At 39.3% G+C, this 25,634-nt stretch overlaps 1 protein-coding gene across 2 annotated transcripts in view; it reads left to right on the forward strand.

Moving 5' to 3' along the window:
- Nucleotides 1–25,634, forward strand: part of LOC126480672 (GON-4-like protein) — a 194,230-nt gene that overhangs the window by 49,958 nt on the left and 118,638 nt on the right. For both annotated transcript variants that reach the window (XM_050103895.1, XM_050103896.1), the window contains exons 3-6: nt 7,414–7,523; nt 14,531–14,678; nt 20,034–20,687; nt 20,804–20,969. In XM_050103895.1, coding sequence (XP_049959852.1) covers nt 7,414–7,523; nt 14,531–14,678; nt 20,034–20,687; nt 20,804–20,969 — 1,078 coding nt within the window. The remainder of the gene's footprint in view (nt 1–7,413; nt 7,524–14,530; nt 14,679–20,033; nt 20,688–20,803; nt 20,970–25,634) is intronic.

Genomic DNA, 25,634 nt, shown 5'->3' on the forward strand with positions numbered 1-25,634 from the left:
TGTAGCAGGAATCTCAAGCACCTGGCACCCGTTAGGTGGTGAGGAAGGATATGCAGCCCAGTCACATGACCAAGGGGGGTTACATGTCAAGAAATTGATACTGAAGCTGTGCTGAAATATTCGTGTACATGTGGCTTTGGACTCTTCTTGATCTAAAATGTGGCTGTTTCTCAAATGTGGCTGGTTCATGCACTCAGAATACCTCCCCTGTTGAAGTGTGCTTCGTTGGTGAGCAAAATTTGCCTTGGAAAATCCACACAACAGTGTAAAAACAGAGTATAGAAATTGTCACATGGCACTAAATCCTCTAGGAGCATGGTGTGTACCTGCTGAGGGTGATATGGGTGGAGTTGATGTTCATGTAGAACGTGCCAGACAAATGAGACACACATTCAAGCTATGTGCAGTCACTCAGGTACTCATCAGTGGTTTCTCTTCAACTTGATGAAGCACTTCCTCTTCCAATATGACAGTTACTGCCTTCATGGAGCATCACAGTTTGCTCTATCACTTGTGAATTTCCCAGTTTCCTGCAGGCATTGTTCTGCTCTAGCAAACATGGCACGAGATGGAGTCACGTGGTTTGGAAAGTACTCACGGTACAGACATTGAGCTTCTCTTCCATTACATTGAGCTCCAGTGTAAATCAACAACATATTGGTGTACTCTGCAAACGTGGACTCGGGCATCCTGCTAATGCAGCACTAGTCAACATAATGTCAACTGATGAATCACAAGGCAGCACAAAAACAAGGCATGGGGAAGTAGAGGACATCACGTGACCACATCATCATACCATTCATGAATGTGGGTAGCCAACCATAACAGGTGAACTGTGTAAGAAACATCAAGTGCACAGTTGAGTAGCTCTTATTTTCCTTGTAATATGGAAACATTGTTTCTGGACATGGGTTCCTGTATAAAACTTGATGTCTCCTCTACAAACTCTAGAAGTGTGTAACATGAATTGTAAAACACGCCATATATGCACTTATGAATATGTGAAATATGCATCAAAAATAAACAAACAAAAAAACAAACTAACTTTTCATGCACCTATACAATGAACATTTGTTGCCATATAGGTAATAGAATTTTGCAATCTGTGAGTCTGGATATTAAATAATTTGTAGAAAGAATGGTTAGTGAGGTATGTTTTAACTGTCTTTTGAACTGGTTGAGATTCCCAATTTCTTGCTCTGCAGTAAGAGGATAGCTCATTGAATACATCTATACTAGGGTACATAACTGCTATCTTAACCCTATACAAAATGTCATCATTAAAATAATTTTAGTGTCTTGTATAGTGAGATCAGAGTTCAACTGAACTGATTTTTACTTACTGTCAGCAACAGTAACAATTATGAACTAAATCGTCTGGGAAGTGAGTGTAAGAATTCAAAGATCCATAAAAAGATATGTGGTTAACTACTTTTAACACTTTTCTTACCGTCCATTTCTGCTGAATAAGCATTTATTTTCTGTAAGTGCACGACCCTGGAAGATAATTCTGTAACATGCCAGAGAGTGAAAGTATGCAAAATAAGCTACCAACTGTCTGTACATCAATACAGTGAGAGATGCCTCAAAGGCAAAACATGCTGAACTGAGTTTCAGGATTAGTTTATCTATTCAAATGTGATTAGTTTATATACTCCCATGTGTTAACATTTTAACTTATCACTCCTCTGAATTTAATGCACTGTCTTTCACATACTGCATGACCTTTAATATTAACTTATACTAACAGACATTATTACTAGTTTGAAATCTCACAACACAAGTCCATGTAAGATTAAGTTGTAAACTGTTTACTGTGAACAATTTGTGGGCCTGTCCACTTATGATACCATCTGAGTTAGGCAAGGTAGAGTTTGGGTGCTTGAATAGTGTGCTTGTCATCTGCAAAAATTAAGTAGCTTGAACGTCATCTAAGTAAGTTAAGAACAGTGTGCCCAGTATAACTTCTTATGGCCCCCCTACGTTACTTCCCCCTATTCTGAGGATAGTGTCATGCCTATGGCAGTCCATAAGACCCTCTTCTTGCTGTTATTGAAGGTAAGATTCCATCTGTTCAAAGGAGATGCCATTTATACCATAACAGTCAGAAATTTGTGTTCCACTCAGCAAAATGCTTTGTCAAGGTCATGGAATATACAAGCAGGATAATGTGCCTTGTGTATCTCTCTAGAATATCATTTGTGTGGCTTTCTATTGCTTTCTGTGTGGAGAATCCTTTATGAAAGCTAAGTTGAAAGACAGTTAATAAATTTTGCTCAGGTAAATGAGTCAGTGTTCTATCAATGGGCACTTTATAAAGAACACTGAAACTACAAGAAGTAAATGAAGAATTGTTCAGTTTAAGGAGGAAAGTATGTACCACTTGTAGTTTACCATCAGTCAATGGAAAGACGAGAAAGTCAGCTAAATTTAGTGAATTACTGTCGGCTAAAGAGGGAGTACAAGGGAAGTATCATTCATCACAGAAAAAGTGCTTTGTGAAAGTTACGTGTGTTGTTAGTTACTGTTCAACATCTGGTTACAGCCATACAGTCTGAAAAAGTCAAATCAATATTAGTTATTTAAAACTTTGACAAGCTGTTGGGAAAATGGCTAGAGATTTGAGGGAGTTATTGAAGCACTTTCTCCAGATGCTTCTTCCAGATGTAGTCATTGACCACATAATTCCAATCGGTCACCTTTGAAAATGAATTCTTTTTGAAAATCATAGCAAAGATGTGTTTCCTATTGCAGAGGAAGTGGATGCAGCCATCTCCAATACCAAGAAAGGGAAGTTCCATATCCCAACAACATTTATGTAGAGATTATGTGGTGCACAGCTCTTCAGATAGTGACTCGTTTAAATATATTGTTAATTACTTACTCGTAATAGGTTGCATTCAAGAGAGAGTGTCATAGGTATTAAAAGAGATGACAATAATTCTTTCATATTGTAATAGTTACACACCCTTATGTATCATGAACATGTTGGCCAAAGTCCAGATCGGGGTATGCTGTTTTGTCGTCTTCAGTCCAAGGACTGGTTTGATGCAGCTCCCCAGCTACTGTATCCTGTGGAAGCCTCTTCATCTCTGAGTAACTACTGCAGCCTACATCTTTCTGAAACTGCTTACTGTATTCATCTCTTGGTCTTGGTACAATTTTTACCCCCCACACTTCCCTCCAGTACTAAATTTCTGATCACTTGATGTCTCAGAATGTGTCCTGGTAACTGACCCCTTCTTGTAGTCAGGTTATGTCACAAATTTCTCTTCTCCCCAATTCTACTCAGTACCTCCTCATTAGTTACATGATCTACCCATCTAATTTCAGCATTCTTCTGCAACACCACTTTTCAAAAGCTTCTGTTCTCTTCTTGTTTAAACTGTTTATCGACCATGTTCCACTTCCGTACATATACTTTCAGAAAAGTCTTCCTGACACTTAAATGTATACTCTATGCTAACAAATTTCTCTTCTTCAGAAACGCTTTTCTTGCTGTTGCCAGTCTACATTTTATATCCTCTCTACTTCAACCATCATCAGTTATTGTGCTGCTCAAATAGTGAAACTCACTACTACTTTACGAGCCTCATTTTGCATTCTGATTCCCTCAGCATCGCCTGATTTAATTTGACTATATTTCACTATCCTCATTTTGCTCTTGTTGATGTTCATCTTGTATCATCCTATGAAGACACTGTCCACTCCATTCAACCGCTGTTCCAAGTCCTTTGCTGTCTCTGACAGAATTATGATGGTATCGGCAAACCTCAAAGTTTTTATTACATCTCCCTGGACTTTAATTTCTACTACAAATTTTTCTTTTATTTCCTGTATTGCTTGCTCAATATACAGATTGAATAATCTTTGGGATTGGCTACAACCCTGTCTTCACTCCCTTTTCAACCACTGTGTCCCTTTCATGCCCTTCAATTCTTACAACTGCCATCTGGTTTCTGTACAAATTGTAAACAGCTTTTTGCTCCCTGTATTTTACCCATGTCACCTTTAGAATTCGAAAGAGTGTATTCCACTGAACACTGTCAAAAGCTTTCGCTAAGTCTGCAAATGTTATAGCGTAGGTTTACCGTTCGTTAACATATCTTCTAAGATAAGTCGTAGGGCCAGTTTTGCATTGCATGTTTTCTCATTTCTGTGGAATCTGACCTGATCTTCGCCAAGGTTGGCCTGTACAAGATTTCCCATTCTTCCGTAAAGAATTTATGTTAGTATTTTGCAATCATGACTAATTGAACTGATAGTTTGGTAATTTTCACACCTTTCAGCACCTGCTTTCTTTGGAATTGGAATTGTTATATTCTTCTTGAAATCTGAGGGTATTTCACCTGTCTCATACAGTCAGTTCCACAAGAAAGTGTACACCATTATCTGTATGAAACAAAAGACACTATTATAAATATATGTTTACATAAAATACATGTTATTACTAATTGCACAATTACCTAATAGTTAATCCAGTCGTCACCATTATTGATTATAGCTTGGCAGCTTAGCTCTCTCTCTGGTGAATCATCCCTGTTGCCAACCTCCAAATTTCATTTGACCCACGTCACAACGAATGTCTTTGATTTTCTGAGAATTTCAGCAGCAGCTCCAATATGAAACCTTTGATCCCTTTTGATGATTTACAAGGAACACTGCCTCATGATGCTTAAGATATTTTGCACTCATTTTAAACTGCAACTGACAAAACAAAACATTCAACTCTCACACTGTTCATTTATACACTATGCAAAAGTGCAGTGGTTATAGATTGAAGACCACTATCAAAGATGTCGCTGCGGATGTTACGTTTAAAATTATGGCGTACACTTTTTTGTGGAACTGACTGTACATCTTGCTCAACAGGTGGAAGAGTTTTGTCATGGCTGGCTCTCCCAAGGCTATCTGTAGTTCTAATGGAATGTTGTCTACTCCCAGAGTCTTGTTTAGACTTGAGTCTTTCAGTGCTTTGTCAAATTCTTCATGCAGTATCATATCTCTCATCTCATCTTCATCTCCGTCCTCTTCCATTTCCATAATATTGCCCTCAAGTTCATCTACCTTGTATAGACCCTCTATATTTTGCTATACGCTGTTAAAAGTCCATATTTGGCTACCGTGTGAATGGTTGCCAGTACACAGGGAGCTGCTTCTGCAGAAGAGGCATACCTATTGATGAAACCCAGGAAAAATACTATAGTGATGGACATTGTACATTCAATTGACAACCTCTGATAGTAACATGTGGATTGTCCAATCAGTGCACTAGCATTACTTTGTAAGGTTTCAGTTTGAATTAGTGCACAGCACTGTGAACACATTACTGACAGTCCAGTTTGCAGTATTGAAGGTTCCATTTTCTCCAACCTTTCTCCAAGGCTGCTTCTAACTCATCTAATTTATTGTCAGCTAGAACCTATACATCACATGCCACAACGTGCTAAAGCAGGCTATGTGGTAATTAGTTCCTATCTATGCTAGACACAGAACTTGTGTTATTCTTGAGAAACATTTACATCTAATCCACACTTTGCACATCAGTGAGAAATCCTTGGCAGAAGGTGCTCTCCATTGTACCAGTTATTAGGGCTTTTTCACATTCCACTCACTTGTGGAGTGTAGGCAGAATGATTGCTTAAATGCGTCTGTGTTTGTTGTAATTGGTCTAGTCTTGTATTTGCAATATCTAAAAGAGCCGTATTACTGAGTTGTAATATATTCCTAGAGTCGTCATTTAAAGTTAGTTGTAGAGACTTTGTAAGTAGATTTTCACCGAATAGTTTGTGCCTATCTTCAAGCGTCTGCCAATTCAGTTCTTTCAGTATCTTTGCGATGCACTCCCATGAGTCATACAGACTAAGACCATTCATGCTGCCCTTCTTTGTATCTGTTAAATATCGTCTGTTTGTCTTATTTGGTATATTAATATTCTAAGATTGGTCAGAGGAGTGTTTTGTATGCAGTCTTCTTTGTAGACTGACTGCATTTCCCTAGTATTCTACCAGTGAATTGCAGTCTGCCACCTGCTTTACCTATGACTGAACCATTATTATCGTTCCATATAAACTGTTATACCCAACCTTTTTTAATAATTGTCAGATTCCACCTGTGATTCATTGATATTGTAATCATAAATACCCCACACAGTTGTAATTTCAATTTGATTGATGTTTTTGGAGTCTGTGCTCTTTGAACTTTGAAAACATTCCACAACATAAGAACATCAATGGGATTTGAGGGTGGTTTTGTGGATCACTTCTGCTGCCCCCCCCCCCCCTCCCCCCACACACACACACTCATACACCCTTGCCCCCTCTGCCCCTTTCACCTCATTTCATGTCCATGAGTGTCTGGACACTTAACTTTGCTGCCACTATCAACCCATACGTATGAACAGAAATTATTTGGGTTTTGTAAGAGATCTTTTGATAATATTCCCCTATAGAAGTTGTTGAAGGTAGTTGCCCTCTTAACAGCCACACAGATTTTGTTCAGCATCTCATTCTGTATTACATTGAACTTGCCATGAAAGATTGAGCTACGGTAAAAAATAGCGTACTTTTCTGTCCATTAACGTTGACGATCCCTAGGTTTCTGTGGGGTCTCATAATCAGTTACTTCGTTACTTTTAAGTGATCTAAGAAGTTAAAAAATGTATCAAATATTGTGATAAACAGGAATAGCCAAAGTTTTTAATTTTATTTTAGTACATTAAGAACTTGTGCACTAACTGTGATGAAAAACTAGTGCCATGGAAACTGTGAAGCTCATTGAATCTGCAGTGCTCATTGAATTTCCCTGTCCAGCTCTCATTAGTATATTTTGATAATGTACAAGTGGCACTGATAGTCTTGTTAGATGGCTGGCTATTAGGGTGTCCATGTCTTGTCCAAAGCAGTTGGTAAGAGAGGTGTCATTGCTGTGCGAAGAATCTGCCTCACAGCTGCCGGTGGAGTACAATATTGGAGAAGACACAAGTTTTTTGGCATGCCATTCATCATCTGTTCTGCATGTGGAGACCCATAGTTGTGCCATTGTTGACACATTTTTTTGTGACTGCAGTGGAGTATCGTGATTGATTGTACCTGATGTCTTAAAGAGTAATTTGCTAATACAGTTCAAGTAATGTATACCTGCCCATCATCATAAGTATTTCTATTACTTTGTTGTATTTTTGTACTTGTGCCACTCTCTCTCCAAGTGCACACACCATTATCCAGAAACTGCGGATTGATATAGACCTTTAGCTTTTGAAACAATAATGTCAACTAGGTGTGGATGTTTCAGTTACAATCTTAATTTAATTTTCTTTTATTTAAATATTTTTCATTCTATTTATATTTGAGTTCATATTTAGTTTGCAGTTCTACTAATATTATATAATTTTCCTTCTTTTTTTTTTTACAGACTATTATAACAGATGAACATGTTCTTGGAATGGTGCGCCAAGCTCTTTTGGGGAAGTGTGATTCTCTAGATATACCATACGAACCAAAGATTACAAGAGCAAAAGCAAAGTAAGTTCCTATTACATATTAGGTTCATTTTTGTTTGTTCGTTTGTAAAAGTGATACCAATGACTTATCTAGTGCCACAGGTTGTAATAGCATCAGAAATTGTAGTTACAGTTAAAAATGTTTATTGAAGTTTGTGATATGAGATGACTTCAAAAAGTAAATTATACATTATTATGACAGCCCAATGAACTTTTATTGAATGCATCACTACATATCAAAGTGACTTAGATACATCACACTATTTTTCAACATAGTCTATAAACAACCATCGTAATGTTCTACCAATTGTTCAGTTTCTCAACAATAGAAATTAGCTCCTTGTTCTCAAAGCCATTTAAGAACTGCTGTGTATATATCCTCTTTGTTGGAAAATCTCTTTAGCCAGGTGTTCTATCAGCTTGCAAAAGGAATTAAATTGCATGGTGCAGGATTTGGACTGTCTGATCGGCATCACTCCCACATGTGCAGCCTTTGTCAAATTGTTGGGCATCACTTCACTACAGCTGGATGCACCACTGCATTTGGGCCACATATACCAGAATTTCACAGTGAATCTGTGTGTAATTTAGTCTGTTTGCCCATAAGAATCTTACTGCACCAAATACTTCAACTCTGGAGACTTTAGATTGTTGCACCATTTCTGTCGCACACTATGATGCGCCTGTTATCTGTTCCACACCAGAACTGTGTCTGCAGAAACTTGGAACATGTGCTCTATTCTGAAAATGCCCCACTCTTTTTGTGCAGTAGGCTTAACATGAGATGACATGTGTAATTTATTTTCTGAAGTCCCTATGTACCTTTATGTTTCTACAAAAGAGGATGAAATATTTTTCATGTATTCAATGTTAGGATGACAATTTGTAGTAGTCTGGTAGATAATGTAAGAAATTTTGTCATATCCACAACAATGAAGGAATAAAAAGTTGTCTTGGATAAGTAGACACTGGGCACCAAATGTTGGGTAGCTTGTCAGAGGAGTGTAAAAACTATTTTTGGAAGTGAAAAAATTTCTACTAATGGGATAGACATTAATGAGGGTCTTACAAATGAATGGACGGCATCAATTTCATGAAGTATTTTACTATTGCCATCGATGTCATTATTAATTCAAGAGGATATTACAATTGTTAACACCCAGGGAATTTGAAAGAAAAATGGATACTGACTTACTGAAAAGTTGAAGGATGTGAATAGGCAAGGAGTTTGCACAAAATCTGATGCTTTGTTCACCTGCTTTGCCTGATTGTATTTCAAAACATACATTTAACTAGTATTTGTGTTAAATATTGCCTGTGATTCTCCTGTATACTTGGCTGGACAGTGTGCATTACCAGTAGAAAGGAAAAGGGGCAGGGAATGATTTAGCCACACAGAAGGAATAGTTTCCAAATTGTAACTTTCATTCAGAACAATGTTAGCTGGAAAGAAAATCCTTAGCAGTTGAAAACTTGTTTCATGATCAGCAGTTGTTTGAATTTATCGGAACATTTAATTCCAAGTATTGCAGTGTATCATGTAAATGATAAACAAGCTTCATTGTGATCCGAATTCAATTTTCAGGAAAAGCAGCAGTGGTTTTCAACCATTTTGCAATTTCTCTGGGTACATATTGAGAGGATGCAAAGATTCATACTTTCATCATAATGTGAATTATCTGTAGTCTCACAGCCAGCATAGGTGAGGTGGCTCACTGGTTAAGACACTTGTACTCTGCAAGTGCAGTGTTCAAATCTGCATCTGACCAACCAAATTTAGGTGTTCCAAGTTTTCACTAAGTCAGCAATGGCAAGTGATAAATTCATTTCCTTACTTGTCCTTCCCAGTCATAGTTGGTTCCTCAATATCTAGTAATATCTTTGTTGATGTGACATAAGGTCCTTATATTCCTACTATCTTTGTTATAATGCAGTTAATCTTTATCATTCCCACAGTGTACAAAAGCATTCAGTCACCAATATTGTAAAAGATTTGTGTGTGATGTGTATGCCGTGCTGGCCATTCATTGACTGTAAGCAATATACATCTGAATGATTCTAGCTGGCAGCATGGATGACTAAAAAATGTATACAAGGTGTGATTGGGAAGTTTTAAGAATGGGCTTGTAATTGTCAGTGGTGGTACTTACATGCTACTGTAATGCATCTCCTTCAAAATAGTCTCCTTCTGACTGAACACACCAACTCCAATGGTGTTTCTACATTTAGAAACATTTCTGAAATTTTTTTTCCTGGAGTGTGTTAAGGACGCTCTCCGTATTCGCCTGGATGTCTTCAATTGAGTCAAATCGCTTCCATTTCAGCGAAAATTTCGGTTTGGGAAACAGGTAGAAGTCCGCAGGGGCCAAATCTGGGGAATATGGCAGTTGTGGAAGCACAGGAATTTTGAATTTGGTCAAAAATTCAACGATGGAGAAAGCATGATGAGCTGGAGCATTGTTGTAGCACCCAACTCCTGTCTTTCCACAATGCAGGCCTTTTCTTCTACACCTTATCACACATATGCTGATGAACACATTTGTAGCATTCCTGGTTAATTGTCTGTGCTGCAGGGGCAAATTCATGATGCACAATACTGATAGCATCGAAAAAAATCACCAACCTTGTTTTCACCTTCGACCGACTTTTCCATTCTGTTTTTTGGTCGTAGTGAACCTGGAGTCTTCCACTGCAAAGACTGCACTTTGGTTTCAGGGTCACCTGTAATTACCCTATTTAACAAATCTGAGTCATTTTTAGTCCAATTAATCAGTTCTTGGCACACTTCAAGTCAGTGTTATCTCTGGTCATTTGACAACACTTTCGGAATGAATTTTGCGGACACTCGACACATGTTCAGATCTTCAGTTAAAATTGACTGAACTGCATAGAAACTTAAATTAAGTTCATCAGCCATCTCTTTAATTTTAAGTCTACTGTCAGAACGCACACACTAAGTCACGAACTTTTGCAACATTTTCATTGTTTTTGAGGTGGAAGGACGGCCGGACCGAGGTTCATCTTCAAATGACTCACAGCAATTTTTAAATCTGTTGAACCAGACAAAAACATTTGACTGGCTCATACAATTACCTCCAAAAGCTGTTTTTAATAGTTCGTAAGTCTTAGAAGCTGATTTCCTGGTTTTAAAACAAAATTTCACACAAACTCGTTGCTCCATTTTTACGTCCATTGTCATGTAGACAGATTCCAGCAACAAGCCCTAAAAGACCCGCACTCAATCAGCTGCCACAATGAACTGAATAAAGGAAATGCAATTTTCTGTCAGAGGGTGTTCAAGGACAAGGCAATGACTCACTCCCCACCCTCCGTGTACCTGCCCGCCAAACCAGTAAGCAGTAGCGGATCCATTCTTAAAACTTTCCAATCACACCTCATATATCAAAATGCAGTGTGCGGTGCTCTACATTCTATGATGTGTGAGTATGAGAAAGTAATTATAATTGGAAAGTAATTGTGTGCCTCTATGATAAACCCAGCCGTGTTGTAGTCCCTGTGGAGATGGCCGGCTAATCTTTGATTTCTGAAGAGGGATAGCAGCCTCTGATTGGACCTTATTAACATCAGCTATCGTGACCTTGCTGCACTGGTAGTGCGAATGGCTGAAAGCAGTCATTACAAGCATTATTTTCTTTTTTCCAAAGACGTGCAGCCCTACAGCATGGGTTAAGTATTCTGGAAGTAATGTAATCCACCACTCAGATCTCTGGGTGTGGATTGTAGTTAAAGTAAATCAGGTGATGATGATGGAACTAGATTAGGGAATGAGACAATAAATGTAGTAGATAAGATTTGTTGTTTGGGCATCAATATAACTGACTATGGCTGAAATGAGGAAGATATAAAATGCAAACTGGCAATAGCAAGATAAGTGAGGGAGACCAAGGTTTGAATACACTAAAATGATTCAGACAGATGTAGGCTGCAGTAATTATGTAGATATAAAGAGACTTGCACAGGATGGTCCAGCATGGAGAGTGGCATCAAATGAGTCCTTGGACTGAAGACTACAACAACAACAACAACAACAACAACAACAGTAGTTGCAAAGATACTAAAGAATTATCAAATCTGCTGTTACTGTGACAAATACTAGAATTTGGAGCTGCATTTTGGAAACCATACCTAATGGCTGGATTACATATGGTTCATTAGAGTGCTGTTAGATGATACATGTAGCAGTTAGTTTAATTGAGCAAGTAGTCCTGCTGGAATGTTAGGTGAACTAAGGTGAGAAACAGTACAGGTGGAAGAAGATTGTGTAGATTTTATTAGTCATTTATGGAAAGGTCTTAGAAACAATTTGTTGTTTAACACTCTCTGGTCATTTAGGATGTCATTCGCATATATACAGGGTGTTACAAAAAGGTACGGCCAAACTTTCAGGAAACATTCCCCACACACAAATAAAGAAAAGATGTTATGAGGACATGTGTCCGGAAACGCTTAATTTCCATATTAGAGCTCATTTTAGTTTTGTCACCTACGCTTCCACCTACGCTCAATGGAGCACGTTATCATGATTTCATATGGGATACTCTACCTGTTCTGCTAGAACATGTGCCTTTACATGTACGACACAACATGTGGTTCATGCACAATGGAGCTCCTGCACATTTCAGTCGAAGTGTTTGTGCGCTTCTCAACAACAGATTCGGTGACCGATGGATTGGTAGAGGCGGACCAATTCCATGGCCTCCACGCTCTCCTTACCTCAACCCTCTTGACTTTCATTTATGGGGGCATTTGAAAGCTCTTGTCTACGCAACCCCGGTACCAAATGTAGAGACTCTTCGTGCTCGTATTGTGGATGGCTGTGATACAATACACCATTCTCCCGGGCTGCATCAGCGCATCAGGGATTCCATGCAACGGAGGGTGGATGCATGTATCCTCGCTAACGGAGGACATATTGAACATTTCCTGTAACAAAGTGTTTGAAGTCACGCTGGTACGTTCTGTTACTGTGTGTTTCCATTCCATGATTAATGTGATTTGAAGAGAAGTAATAAAATGAGCTTTAACATGGAAAGTAAGTGTTTCCGGACACATGTCCACATAACATATTTTCTTTCTTTGTGTGTGAGGAATGTTTCCTGAAAGTTTGGCCATACCTTTTTGTAACGCCCTGTATACTTATACACCCTACACATGTACAGTCCTGGCAAAAATACGATAGTAGTAATAAATAAAAGACCATGATTTTCTACTGCTTCCCAATGTGATAGTTTAGTCGCATTTGTATTATATGCCATTTACATCTTCCTTTATTCATTATAAAGTGCTTGTGCAATATGGTCCGATGACAAGGCTGGGGTGACACATGATTTTTGTTGTGATTGGACCAATGAACTGTTTGGTCCTTTGGTGAAAAAATATTTGCTTGAGATGAATCTGCCTCTCCATGTCTTGCTTGTTATGGATAACACTCCTGCCCATTCTCCTTGAAGAATTTCAATTCATCAAGATCCAATTCATGTCTCCCAACATCGCTCCATTACTCGAGCCTATGGACCAACAGATTATTTCCATCTTTTAGAAGTTCTATACTAAAGCATTCTTAGAGCATTGCTTTGAGTTGACTGAAGCTACCAGTCTCACTCTCAGAGAGTTTTGGGAACATCACTTCAACACTGTTGCCTGCTTTAAGGTGATTGAAAAGACATGGAAGGGGTTACCACTAGAACTTTCACTTCTGCTTGGAAGAAGCTTTGGCCAGAATGTGTTGTTGAATGTGATTCTGAGGCATTTTAGCCAGTACTTGTGGAGCCTGTAGTCAATGAGATTGTGTCTTTGGCAAAGACCATGGGCTAGAAGTGGATAACAATGATGTCGATGAGTTAGTGGAAGGTCACAACCAAGAAATGACTACAGAAGAGCTTATGGAGTTGCAGTGTGTTTCACAGTGGTAAGTTGTAGAGAGGAGTTCTTCAGAGAAGGAGGAGGAGGAAGAGGAAGAGGCGGTAAAGCAAAGCAGCGATCTTCTGGCACAATAAGAGAAATGGTGAAAGCATGGGAATCAGTTGCATCGTACACCAAAAATCATACCTCCAATAAAGCAGTGGCTATGCATTTATTTGACAGTAATGCTGTGTCGCATTTTCGCCAAGTGTTGTAGCATCAGAAGAAACAATTGACTATAGATATCAACCTAATAAGAAGGAATTAGTTACATATCATGAATAATAAAGTACATAATGCTGTATGTATAAGTTTTTTGAATCAGTGGCATGAATAAGATAAAACTTTTATTACTTTTTCTACATGGAATGCATTATCATATTTTGAATTAATTTGTATAAGATAAATTGTTTCGTTTAGTGAGTGTTTCGCACTACAAGCAAGATTCTTGAACGAATTATACTCACTATGCGAGATTCCACTATATTTGATTATAATTTAAGTTACAGGATTAATTCCTTAATGAGCATTCCCTTTTTACATTTTTATTTTTTGTTGAGTGTCTAAAGAATAGTATAAGCTATTTGTTAAATCAGGATTTGTCTTTTGACAGTATAATGTAGTTGGGTAGATAAAAAATTTACTCACCAAGCGGCGGGACCACAACACACGCATTTCCCAGGTTTCACATATACAAGCTTTTGGAGCCAGTGGCTCCTTCCTCTGGCAGAAGGATTGAAGGGGGAGGAATAGGGATAAAGGAAAAGAACTGCAGAGGTTTAGGAAAAGGGGTGGAGTTCGGGAAAAATCACACAGAACCCCGGGTCAAGGGAGACTTACCGGACAGGATGAGAAGAAAAGACTGATTTTTTATCCATCCAATCACATGTATTGCCAGGAGTTTATCTTTTGATTTTCCAATAATTATTCGTGGACTAAAGCATGTAAATTTGTGCATGAATAATTTTATCTGTCTAAATTATTTGAAAAGAGTTATTGTAGCATTAAAAAATGAGCATACCTCATAAAAGATGCTAATTGTATCTAATAAATAATGAGTTTTAGCTCTTTCATAAACTGGTATGTCTTTTTATATATCCTGTGAAGACAGATGCAAGGATCACAGCCCACCTCAGCTATAGGAACCCCTGTGAAACGACAAGCAACTTCAAAGTGCCGTGTTTTAATTGAGCAAGAATTGCCAGAGGACTCAAGTGATGATGAAGAATATCAGCCCACTGATGATCAGGAGCAGGTAATAAATTAAAATATTATGTGTAGCTAATAATGATTTCTTTCTTTCTTTGGAGTTGGTACTCTGCACTTCCTATTCTCAGTTTTGCTGATAACCATACATAGACAGATGCACACAGTTTGCTGTGTTGAGAGTACTGAGATATTGCAGATAACATTGAATAATGATTCTTTTTGTCGTCGTCGTCGTCTCCTCCAGTCCAAAGACTGGTTTGGTGCAGCTGTCCATACTAGTCTATCCTTTGCAAACCTCTTCATCTCTGCATAACTGTCACAATCTACATCCATTTGAATCTGCTTATGTGTTGAAGCCTTTGGCACCCACTACAATTTTTTTTTACTCCCTCTCCCCACCCCCCTCCCTCCCCCCACCCCCTCCCAAATCGGCAATTGTTTGATGCCTAAGGATGTGTCCTGTCAATTGATCCCTTCTTTTTGTTATCTCTCTCATTAGTCATTTTACTCATTGCTGAGTGTCGTGACCTCATTTCCTCGTTCATTCTTACTTAGTTGAAACTTCAAGCAGATGTCTCCATCCACAGCTATATTCGGCCTTTCTTAATATAATGCGAAGAGGCAGGCTGGTAATCTTCTTCACTTGATCCAACCATCTGCTTGCTGCTCTCCCACATGATCTTTTGCCTTCAGTTTTTCCCTGGGCGATAGTCTTCTCTAAATTATCCCCTTTCCTTCTCAAGATGTGCCCAAGGAACTGAAGGTGAAAGTTTAGTCAAGTTATGCCATAAATTTCTTTTTTCCCCAATCTGAATCTGTATAGCCTCATTTGTTATTCACTCTTATCAATCTGATCTTCAGCATTTGCCAGCTTGTCGCTTCACAGGTGTTCCTATAGCTGAGCATTTTTATGCCTAAATAGCATAATCCATCTGCTAATTTTAGTATCTCTATTTCTAATCTAGTCTGCCTCTCATGGTAGTGTTCTCGCTTCCCGAGCAAGAAGGGGTCCTGGGTTGATTCCTGGCAGGCTCAGGGATTTTCACCTGCCCTGAGATGGGTGTTGTTGTGCCATCTTCATTATCATCATTCATCCCCATTATGGTTGGAGGAAGGCAACGGCAAACCATCTCCATTAGGACCTTGCCTAGTACGGAGGTGCGGGTCTCCCGCATCGTTCCCCTACACTCTGTCAAGAAGCATGGGACTTCATTTCCATTCCATTTCTAATCTAATTCACTCAGTATTGTCTGATTAATTTGACTACATTCTATTATCCTTGTTTTACATTTGTTGACGTTTATCTTATTGCATCTTTTCAAGAAATTTTCCATTCCATTCAATTGCTCTTGCAGGTTCTTTGGTACCTCTGACTGGATTTTGTCATTGGTAGACCACCAAGATTTTATTTATTCTCTCTGAACTTTAATTCCTTCTCAAAATTTCTCCTTGTTTTCTTTCCAGCTTGCTCAATGTACAGATTGAATAACCTTGGGGGTAGGCAACAACTCTGCTCTTTCGCTTCTTAACTGTGGCTTCCATTTCATGTCTTTCAACTTTTTATAACTCCAGTCTGGCTTGTATACAAGTTGTAAATAATCTTTTGTTCCCTGTATTTTGTCCCTGTTACCTTAAAAATTTCAAAGAATGTATCCCAGTCAGCATTGTCAAAAGCTTTTTCTAAATCTACAAATGCTATAAACCATAGTCTTACCTTTCTCCAACCTATCATCTAGGATAAGTTGTTTGGTCATTATTATGTCACATGTTCTTGCATCTCTCCAGAACCCGAACAGACCTTCGCTGTGACTGGCTCTGACCAGTTTTTTTTCCCATTCTTCTGTAAATAATTCTTGTGATTGTTTTGCAGCCATGACATATTAAACTGATGGAGTGAATCCTATGGATTCACTCTTGTCCAGACCTGCCTTCTGTGGAATCCGAATTTTTTTGTAGCAGCTGCTTGGGATGCCAAGTTGAGAGGGGTGCAATGGACATCCAAGTCCAAGATTTTTGCTATCACAGTTAGTAACGAAAACTGTACGGGTGAAAGTCTACAAGGGATGATGGATATAGGGGACACTAGATGATAGTCACTTGTGTGGAAAAATACTCTTGAACCAGATCTGGCTGGCTCTCCCAAGGATCTCAATAATTCTAAGGGAATGTCTTCTACTCCATGGGTCTAGTTTCCACTTAGGTCTTTCAGTGCTCTGTCAAATTATTGTTGCAATATTATATCTTCCATCTCATTTTCACCTATTCTTCGCCTTCTCTTTCTGTAATTTTATTCTCAAGTTTGTTTCCTTTTCATAGGTCTTCTATATTCTTTTCAGCTCTCTATTCTTTGCTTAGTACCAGCTTGCCAATTAAGCTCTTTCTGTTTATACAGTTTCTGTGCATCTCATTTTCTCCAAAGGTCTCTGTAGTTATCCTATAGGCTGCATCTGTCTGTCCCCTAGTTACGATTGCATCTAAATCCTTGCATTTATCATCTAGCCATTCCCAATTTGCCATTATGTGCTTTCTGTCAGCATCATTTTTTAGTTATGTGTGTTCTCTTTCACCTGCTTCATTTTATTCATAGGTTAAATTCTATAGATCCTATGTCATCCCAGGATTCCTACTAGGCCTTGTCTTTTTGCCTGTTTGACAGTCTATTATCATCACTATACCATCTCTCAAAGTTACCCATTTTATTGTATTTCTTTCTCTTGTTTCAGTGAATGATTGCCTAATACTCTCTTTTTCAACTCTCATCAACCTGTGGATCCTTCAATTTAACTAAGGTCCCATCTCCATAATTTCCTATTTCCATTCTGATTGCGGTGGAAAAAATGTTTCCTTTAATAATTTTTATTTTATGCATGGTAAATAAGTGCTTTGAACAGGTGGTTGACAAGAGTTATGTTTCATTATCCCAGGCAAATAAATATTTTTTAAGGTACGTCCACTGGGCCAGACCAAGTGCCATGTCATCTTCTTCCATTGTTTTATATAATGGAGTCTCTTCCCATGTGAGTGAAGGATGTAGCCCAATGTCCATCAATATTTAGCAGTCTCTCTCTCTCTCTCTCTCTCTCTCTCTCTCTCTCTCTCTCTCTCTCTCTCTCTCTCTCTCTCTCTCCCCCTCATGTATGCCACATAAAATATTTGGTCAAAAGTGTGGCACCCATTTGTCTTCATCATAAAAGCACTACATAGGTGTATTGATAGAACACTTGGCTTCCCTCCTTTCAGCTTTTAAGCTTTTGGAAACATTTGTTACTAAATTATAATGCCAGAAGATGGAATATGTTTCCATTGTTTATGAGGCAAAGGTGAAATGTTGATGTGCAAATTTTGTGTGAATTGGTGTGGAATGCTACCAGCACACTACAGTGTTGTAATGGTTGACAAGGACATCTGATGACTGATTTATTCAGTAGTCTCATAAGGCGAATTTCTTAGTGTTACCACAATAGTGTTTGCATTTAGAGCTTCACTGACATTTACATTTTAGAGTAATGTCAGTGACAGTAATCTGGCGCATATAATTTACATTAAATCTATCTGACAGATTCCCAAGCCGGCACCCGGTAATGATTCTAACTCTATGCCTCCAAATATCACTCCATTGACTCATTTGGACAGAAAACATGTCTGTTGTGTCAGCCTTTTGTAAGTACACTTATATGCTCTTGGAAGAGTGACTTGACGTCACAGACTGTGTTGACCATTACTTGATGGAGAAATGAGTCCATGGTAGAGGCAGGTGACCATTCCGATTTGGCACAACTTTGAAATATGAAATGGTCTTGGTTGGAAACTCATTCTTTCATAACTTACATTTTATTTTGTTGTCTGAATCAGTTTTATGTTTACATTGTACTGCACCAGTTAATGGTTGCCAATATGTCTTCTGTTTGGTTTTTAAGTAACAAGTATCTCTGTTACGTTGTTCACAATGTTACCTTATGATGCCCATTTCAGCTTTGTAAATTTTATCTAATGTCAATATGAGTTTCTTCTCTATATAAGTAGCATAAATGTACCTTTATCAAGTTGTGCATGATGTCCTAGCGTATAGTTCATCACTGTGCATGGTTTCTTTGTAAAGTTACTCTTTGATTTCATTTCTATGTTCAGTGCTAGTGCCACTTGCTGACCTTCAGTTACTCCGTAGGTAGCTTAATTGCCACAGTAAGTTTGGCACTGGATCTCTTTGAGTAGGCAAGAGCACTGTCAAAAAATCCTATATGAGATGAGATTTCGCTGTATATGCTCACTTTCATGAACATTTTACTAAATTTTGATTTAAATGTGTGTATGACATTAATTAAAAATTCTGTATATGGATCATTAATATGCATACTTACATTGGTATATACACAGGACGAACATTAATGAAACTGACAAACTGCAGGGATGGATTCCTGACTGGAAATGGAGAAAAATAGGTCCTATGAACGTGTTCAGGAAATACATTGCTGCCACTGTAGATGGCACTGACAAATGACAGTTCCTATGTCCATGTGCCATGTTGTCCTTGGGTGTAGCAGGCTGTGTGATTGACACAGTGCACTGTAAGCTGCAGAATGTTCCAGTATTCACGTCGGGAACAAATGGAGACAGTGTCTATATACAGCCAAGCAGATGGAAACGGTCAAGAGGCAGCATGGCTACACCAAAACAAGTACCCTCACAGACACCAAACACATCACACAACCACATCACATAACATTTCAAGCCATTTTTGGGCATTTATGTCATCATGGGTCCATACAGACAGATGAATGTGCAGGGAGGTGGTGGGCTGTGTATACACCAGATTTGGAGCTTATACTAGGGTTTGTCTCAATATCCTGTTGAACCCAGTCTTCCAAATCTGGTGTATATGCAGTCCGCTGCCTCCCTGCATGTTTATCTGTCTGAAAGGACCCATGGTAACACAAGCACCTCAAGAGGGTTTGAAATGTTGTGTGATATGGTTGGTGTCTGGGAGATATTTGTATCGATATAGCCATGCTGCCTCTTCGCCATACACAACATGATCTCGGTTTGTTTCCGACACGAATACCGAAGCATTCTAATGCTTACAGTATGCTGCATCAAACACACAGCCTGCAACACACAAGAAACACAAGGCATGTGCTCAGAGGAACTGTCATTTAGTCTGTGCCATCGACCGTGGCAATGATGCGCGCGCGCGCGCGCACACACACACACACACACACACACACTCTCTTCTACAGTGGCCTGGATTGGCACTGTCTTATTCTTAGCTCTGTTGCAGTATATGAGAACAGTCACTTTTGCAGTTTTCAGAATGAGCCTTCTAATGAAAACACACACTTCATTATTTAAAATACTTAGTTTTGCTTAATTGTGTCAGTTATGTTGTGAATATTAACTGTTACAGAGTGATGACGATAAAGAGATGGAAACAACAAAGGAGAGCAATGATGACAGTATTAAAAGCGGTGGCGAGGATACAGAAGGAGAAGATGAAGAAATAGTGGAAGAAGAAGAGGAAGATGTTGATGAAGAAGAAGAAGCAGAAGATGAAGAAGAAGCAGAAGAAGAATCAGAGAAGGAAAGTGATAGTGGGAGTGAAAGTGAAAATGAAAGTGGCAGTGACTCGGAAGAGGGAGAAGAGAATAAAGACAATACCACTGAGGTTCATCACAAGGGTTTGGAAATCGATAGTGATGAGGAACTGGAAAGTGAAAGTGAAGAAAGCAGTAGTAGTGGAAGTGATGAGGAGACAGACAGTGAATGTGATACGGGTGGAGACAAAGATGTCACGCAAAACAAAGTTGATGATTGTGAGGAATCTAGAGCAGATATGACTCCCACAAAAGAGCTAAATGATAAGCAGCTTTCCACTGAAATAAACAGTCATAAGGTACCTGTGGATACTGTTCATGTTAACGACTCAGATAATACATGCAGTAAATCAGAGAGATCACCACACGTATCATTTTTGCTGCCTGATGAACATCATAGTGAGATGCATTTAACGGATGATTGCTCAAACTTGTCAGCTAAAGATAGTTTAGGTGGGATAGGAAAAGTAAGTTTTTATTCTGTGGTTATTTGGGACCATAGAGTCTCTGTTTTGTAAAAATCTCATCTTGGCACATTATTAAATGATCTTATGATGATTTGTTTTTTATTTTCTGTGTATAGGAAAGTATTGGTCAGAGAACAAGATCCAAACTGTCTCTGAGTGACACACCACTCGAGGCTATAGAGCGTGCTTTTATTCCACCTGATATAACAACAGATATGTATGACTCTGAATGTGATGATGAAGATTGGAAGAATTTCCTGAAAGGTTTCACAGAGCCATTATGTAAGTAATTTAAAAAAAATAGAGCATTTTGTTTGCTAGGTAATTCTAAGATGGCCCGGCAGATCATTACCTTTAGGATCAGATTACAGACCCACAATTTCTGTTTTTGGTTCTCCATATCTCTGGGTTTTTCTGGAATTTACTGTAATTTCCACTCTGACAGAGCTTTTGTATGTGAAAAATTGCAACTAGATTTGGAGCCCACATTAAACTTTGGTTAGTTTGATAGGATTCACATTTGGGGGAAAGCAAGAACTAATCACCGAAAGACCAATGTTTGTAAAACCTTCTTGTTGATGACAGTTTTACTTTATATAACTTTTTGATTAGTGATATCCTGCTACAGGAACTTTTCTATAACACTAGAACCGCCATATTACTCTACTGGCCATTAAAATTGCTACACCAAGAAGAAATGCAGGTGATAAATGGGTATTCATTGGGCAAATATATTATACTAGAACTGACATGTGATTACATTTTCACACAATTTGGGTGCATAGATCCTGAGAAATCAGTACCCAGAACAACCACTCTGGCTGTAATAACGGCCTTGATACACCTGAGCATTGAGTCAAACAGAGCTTGGATTGCATGCACAGGTACAGCTGCCAATGCAGCTTCAACACGATACCAAAGTTCATCAAGAGTAGTGACTGGTGTATTGTGAAGAGCCAGTTACTCGGTCACCATTGACCAGACGTTTTCAATTGGCGAGGGATCTGGAGAATGTGCTGGCCAGGGCAGCAGTCGAACATTTCGTGTATCCAGAAAGACCCGTACAGAACCTGCAACTTGCGGTCGTGCATTACCCTGCTGAAATGTAGGGTTTCGCAGGGATCGAGTGAATGGTAGAGCCATGGGTGGTAACACATCTGAAATGTAACATCCACTGTTCAAAGTGCCTTCAGTGCGAACAAGAGGTGACCGAGACGTGTAACCAATGGCGCCCCATACCATCACGCTGGGTGCTACGCCAGTATGGCAATGACGAATACACGCTTCCAATGTGCGTTCACCGTGGTGTCGCCAAACACGGATGTGACCATCATGATGCTGTAAACAGAACCTGGATTCATCCGAAAAAGTGACGTTTTGCCATTCGTGCACCCAGGTTCAACGTTGAGTACACCATCGCAGGCACTCCTGTCTGTGATGCACCGTCAAGGGTAACGGCAGCTATGGTCTCCGAGCTAATAGTCCATGCTGCTGCAAACATCGTCAAACTGTTCGTGCTGATGGTTGTTGTCTTGTAAATGTCCCCATCTGTTGACTCAGGGATTGAGACGTGGCTGCACAATCCATTACAGCCAAGCGGATAAGATGCTGTCATCTCGACTAGTGATACGAGGCCGTTGGGATCCAGCACAGCATTCCGTATTACCCTCCTGAACCCAACGATTCCATATTCTGTTAACAGTCATTGGATCTCGACCAGCGCGAGCAGCAATGTCGCGATACGATAAACCGCAATCGCGGTAGACCACAATCCGACCTTTATCAAAGTCAGAAACGTGATGGTACACATTTCTCCTCCTTACACGAGGCATCACAACAACGTTTCACCAGGCAACACCGGTCAACTGCTGTTTGTGTATGAGAAATCGATTGGAAGCTTTCCTCATGTCAGCACGTTGTAGGTGTCGCCACTGGCGGTAACCTTGTGTGAATGCTCTGAAAGGTAATCATTTGCATATCACAGCATCTTCCTCCTGTGGTTAAATTTTGCGTCTGTAGCATGTCATCTTCGTGGTGTATCAATTTTAATGGCCAATGAACCATGGACCTTGCCGTTGGTGGGGAGGCTTGCGTCCCTCAGCGATACAGATAGCCGTACCGTAGGTGCAACCACAACGGAGGTGTATCTGTTGAGAGGCCAGACAACGTGTGGTTCCTAAAGAGGGGCAGCAGCCTTTTCAGTAGTTGCAGGGGCGACAGTCTGGATAACTGACTGATCTGGCCTTGTAACACTAACCAAAACAGCCTTGCTGTGCTGGTACTGTGAACAGTTGAAAGCAAGGGGAAACTACAGCCGCAATTTTTCCCGAGGACATGCAGCTTTACTGTATGGTTAATGATGATGGCGTCCTCTTGGGTAAAATATTCCGGAGGTAAAATAGTCCCCCATTTGGATCTCCGGGTGGGGACTACTCAAGAGGACGTCGTTAGCAGGAGAAAGAAAACTGGCCTTCTACGGATCGGAGTGTGGAATGACATGTCCCTTAATCGGGCAGGTAGGTTAGAAAATTTAAAAAGAGAAATGGATAGGTTAAAGTTAGATCTAGTGGTAATTAGTGAAGTTCGTTGGCAGGAGGAACAAGACTTTTGGTCAGGCGAATGCAGGGTTATAAATACAAAGTCAAATAGGGGTAATGCAGGAGTAGGTTTAATAATGAATAAAAAATAGGAATGCGGGTAAGCTACTACAAACAGAATAGTGAACGCATTATTGTGGCCAAGATAGACACGAAGCCCACGCCTACTACAGTAGTACAAGTTTATATGCCAACTAGCTCTGCAGATGACGAAGAAATTGAAGAAATGTATGACGAAATAAAAGAAATTATTCAGATAGTGAAGGGAGACGAAAATTTAATAGTCATGGGTGACTGGAATTCAGTAGTAGGAAAAGGGAGAGAAGGAAACGTAGTAGGTGAATATGGATTGGGGGTAAGAAATGAAAGAGGAAGCCGCCTGGTAGAATTTTGCACAGACCACAACTTAATCATAGCTAACACTTGGTTCAAGAATCATAAAAGAAGGTTGTATACATGGAAGAAGCCTGGAGATACTGACAGGTTTCAGATAGATTATATAATGGTAAGACAGAGATTTAGGAACGAACTTTTAAATTGTAAGACATTTCCAGGGGCAGATGTGGACTCTGACCACAATCTATTGTTTATGAACTGTAGATTAAAACTGAAGAAACTGCAAAAAGGAGGGAACTTAAGGAGATGGGATCTGGATAAACTGACTAAACCAGAGGTTGTACCGAGTTTCAGGGAAAGCATAAGGGAACAAATGGCAGGAATGGGGGAAAGAAATACAGTAGAAGGAGAATGGGTAGCTTTGAGGGATGAAGTAGTGAAGGCAGCAGAGGATCAAGTAGATAAAAAACGAGTGCTAGTAGAAATCCTTGGGTAACAGAAGAAATATTGAATTTAACTGATGAAAGGAGAAAATACAAAAAAGGAGTAAGGGAAGCAGGGAAAAAGGAATACAAACGTCTCAAAAATGAGATCGACAGGAAGTGCAAAATGGCTAAGCAGGGATGGCTAGAGGATAAATGTAAGGATGTAGAGGCTTATCTCACTAGGGGTAAGATAGATCCTATCTACAGGAAAATTAAAGAGACCTTTGGAGAAAAGAGAACCACTTGTATGAATATGAAGAGCTCAGATGGAAACCCAGTTCTAAGCAAAGAAGGGAAAGCAGAAAGGTGGAAGGAGTATATAGAGGGTCTATACAAGGGCAATGTACTTGAGGACAATATTATGGAAATGGAAGAGGACGTAGATGAAGATGAAATGGGAGATATGACACTGCGTGAAGAGTTTGACAGAGCACTGAAAAACCTGAGTCGAAACAAGGCCGCGGGAGTAGATAACATTCCATTAGAACTACTGACAGCCTTGGGAGAGCCAGTCCTGACAAAACCCTACCATCTGGTGAGAAAGATGTATGAGACAGGCGAAATACCCTCAGACTTCAAGAAGAATATAATAATTCCAATCCCAAAGAAAGCAGGTGTTGACAGATGTGAAAATTACCGAACTATCAGTTTAATAAGCCACAGCTGCAAAATACTAACGCGAATTCTTTACAGACGAATGGAAAAACTGGTAGAAGCCGACCTCGGTGAAGATCAGCTTGGGTTCCGTAGAAATATTGGAACACGTGAGGCAATACTGACCCTACGACTTATCTTAGGAGCTAGATTAAGGAAAGGCAAGCCTACGTTTCTAGCATTTGTAGACTTAGAGAAAGATTTTGACGTTTCAAATTCTGAAGGTGGCAGGGATAAAATATAGGGAGCAAGAGGCTATTTACAATTTGTATAGAAACCAAATGGCAGTTATAAGAGTTGAGGTGCATGAAAGGGAAGCAGTGGTTGGGAAGGGAGTGAGACAGGGTTGTAGCCTCTCCCCGATGTTATTCAATCTGTATATTGAGCAAGCAGTGAAGGAAACAAAAGAAAAAATTCGGATTAGGTATTAAAATCCATGGAGAAGAAATAAAATATTTGAGGTTCGCCGATGACATTATAATTCTGTCAGAGACAGCAAAGGACTTGGAAGAGCAGTTGAATGGAATGGATAGTGTCTTGAAAGGAGGATAGAAGATGAACATCAACAAAAGCAAAACGAGGATAATGGAATGTAGTCGAATTAAGTCGGGTGATGCTGAGGGTATTACATTAGGAAATGAGACACTCAAAGTAGTAAAGGAGTTTTGCTATTTGGGGAGCAAAATAACTGATGATGGTCGAAGTAGAGAGGATATAAAATGTAGGCTGGCAATGGGAAGGAAAGGGTTTCTGAAGAAAATTTGTTAACATTGAGTATAGATTTAAGTGTCAGGAAGTCGTTTCTGAAAGTATTTTTATGGAGTGTAGCCATGTATGGAAGTGAAACATGGGCGATAAATAGTTTAGACAAGAAG

Source organism: Schistocerca serialis, chromosome 5 (genome assembly GCF_023864345.2).
Source record: "Schistocerca serialis cubense isolate TAMUIC-IGC-003099 chromosome 5, iqSchSeri2.2, whole genome shotgun sequence".
Taxonomy (NCBI): Eukaryota; Metazoa; Arthropoda; class Insecta; order Orthoptera; family Acrididae; genus Schistocerca; species Schistocerca serialis.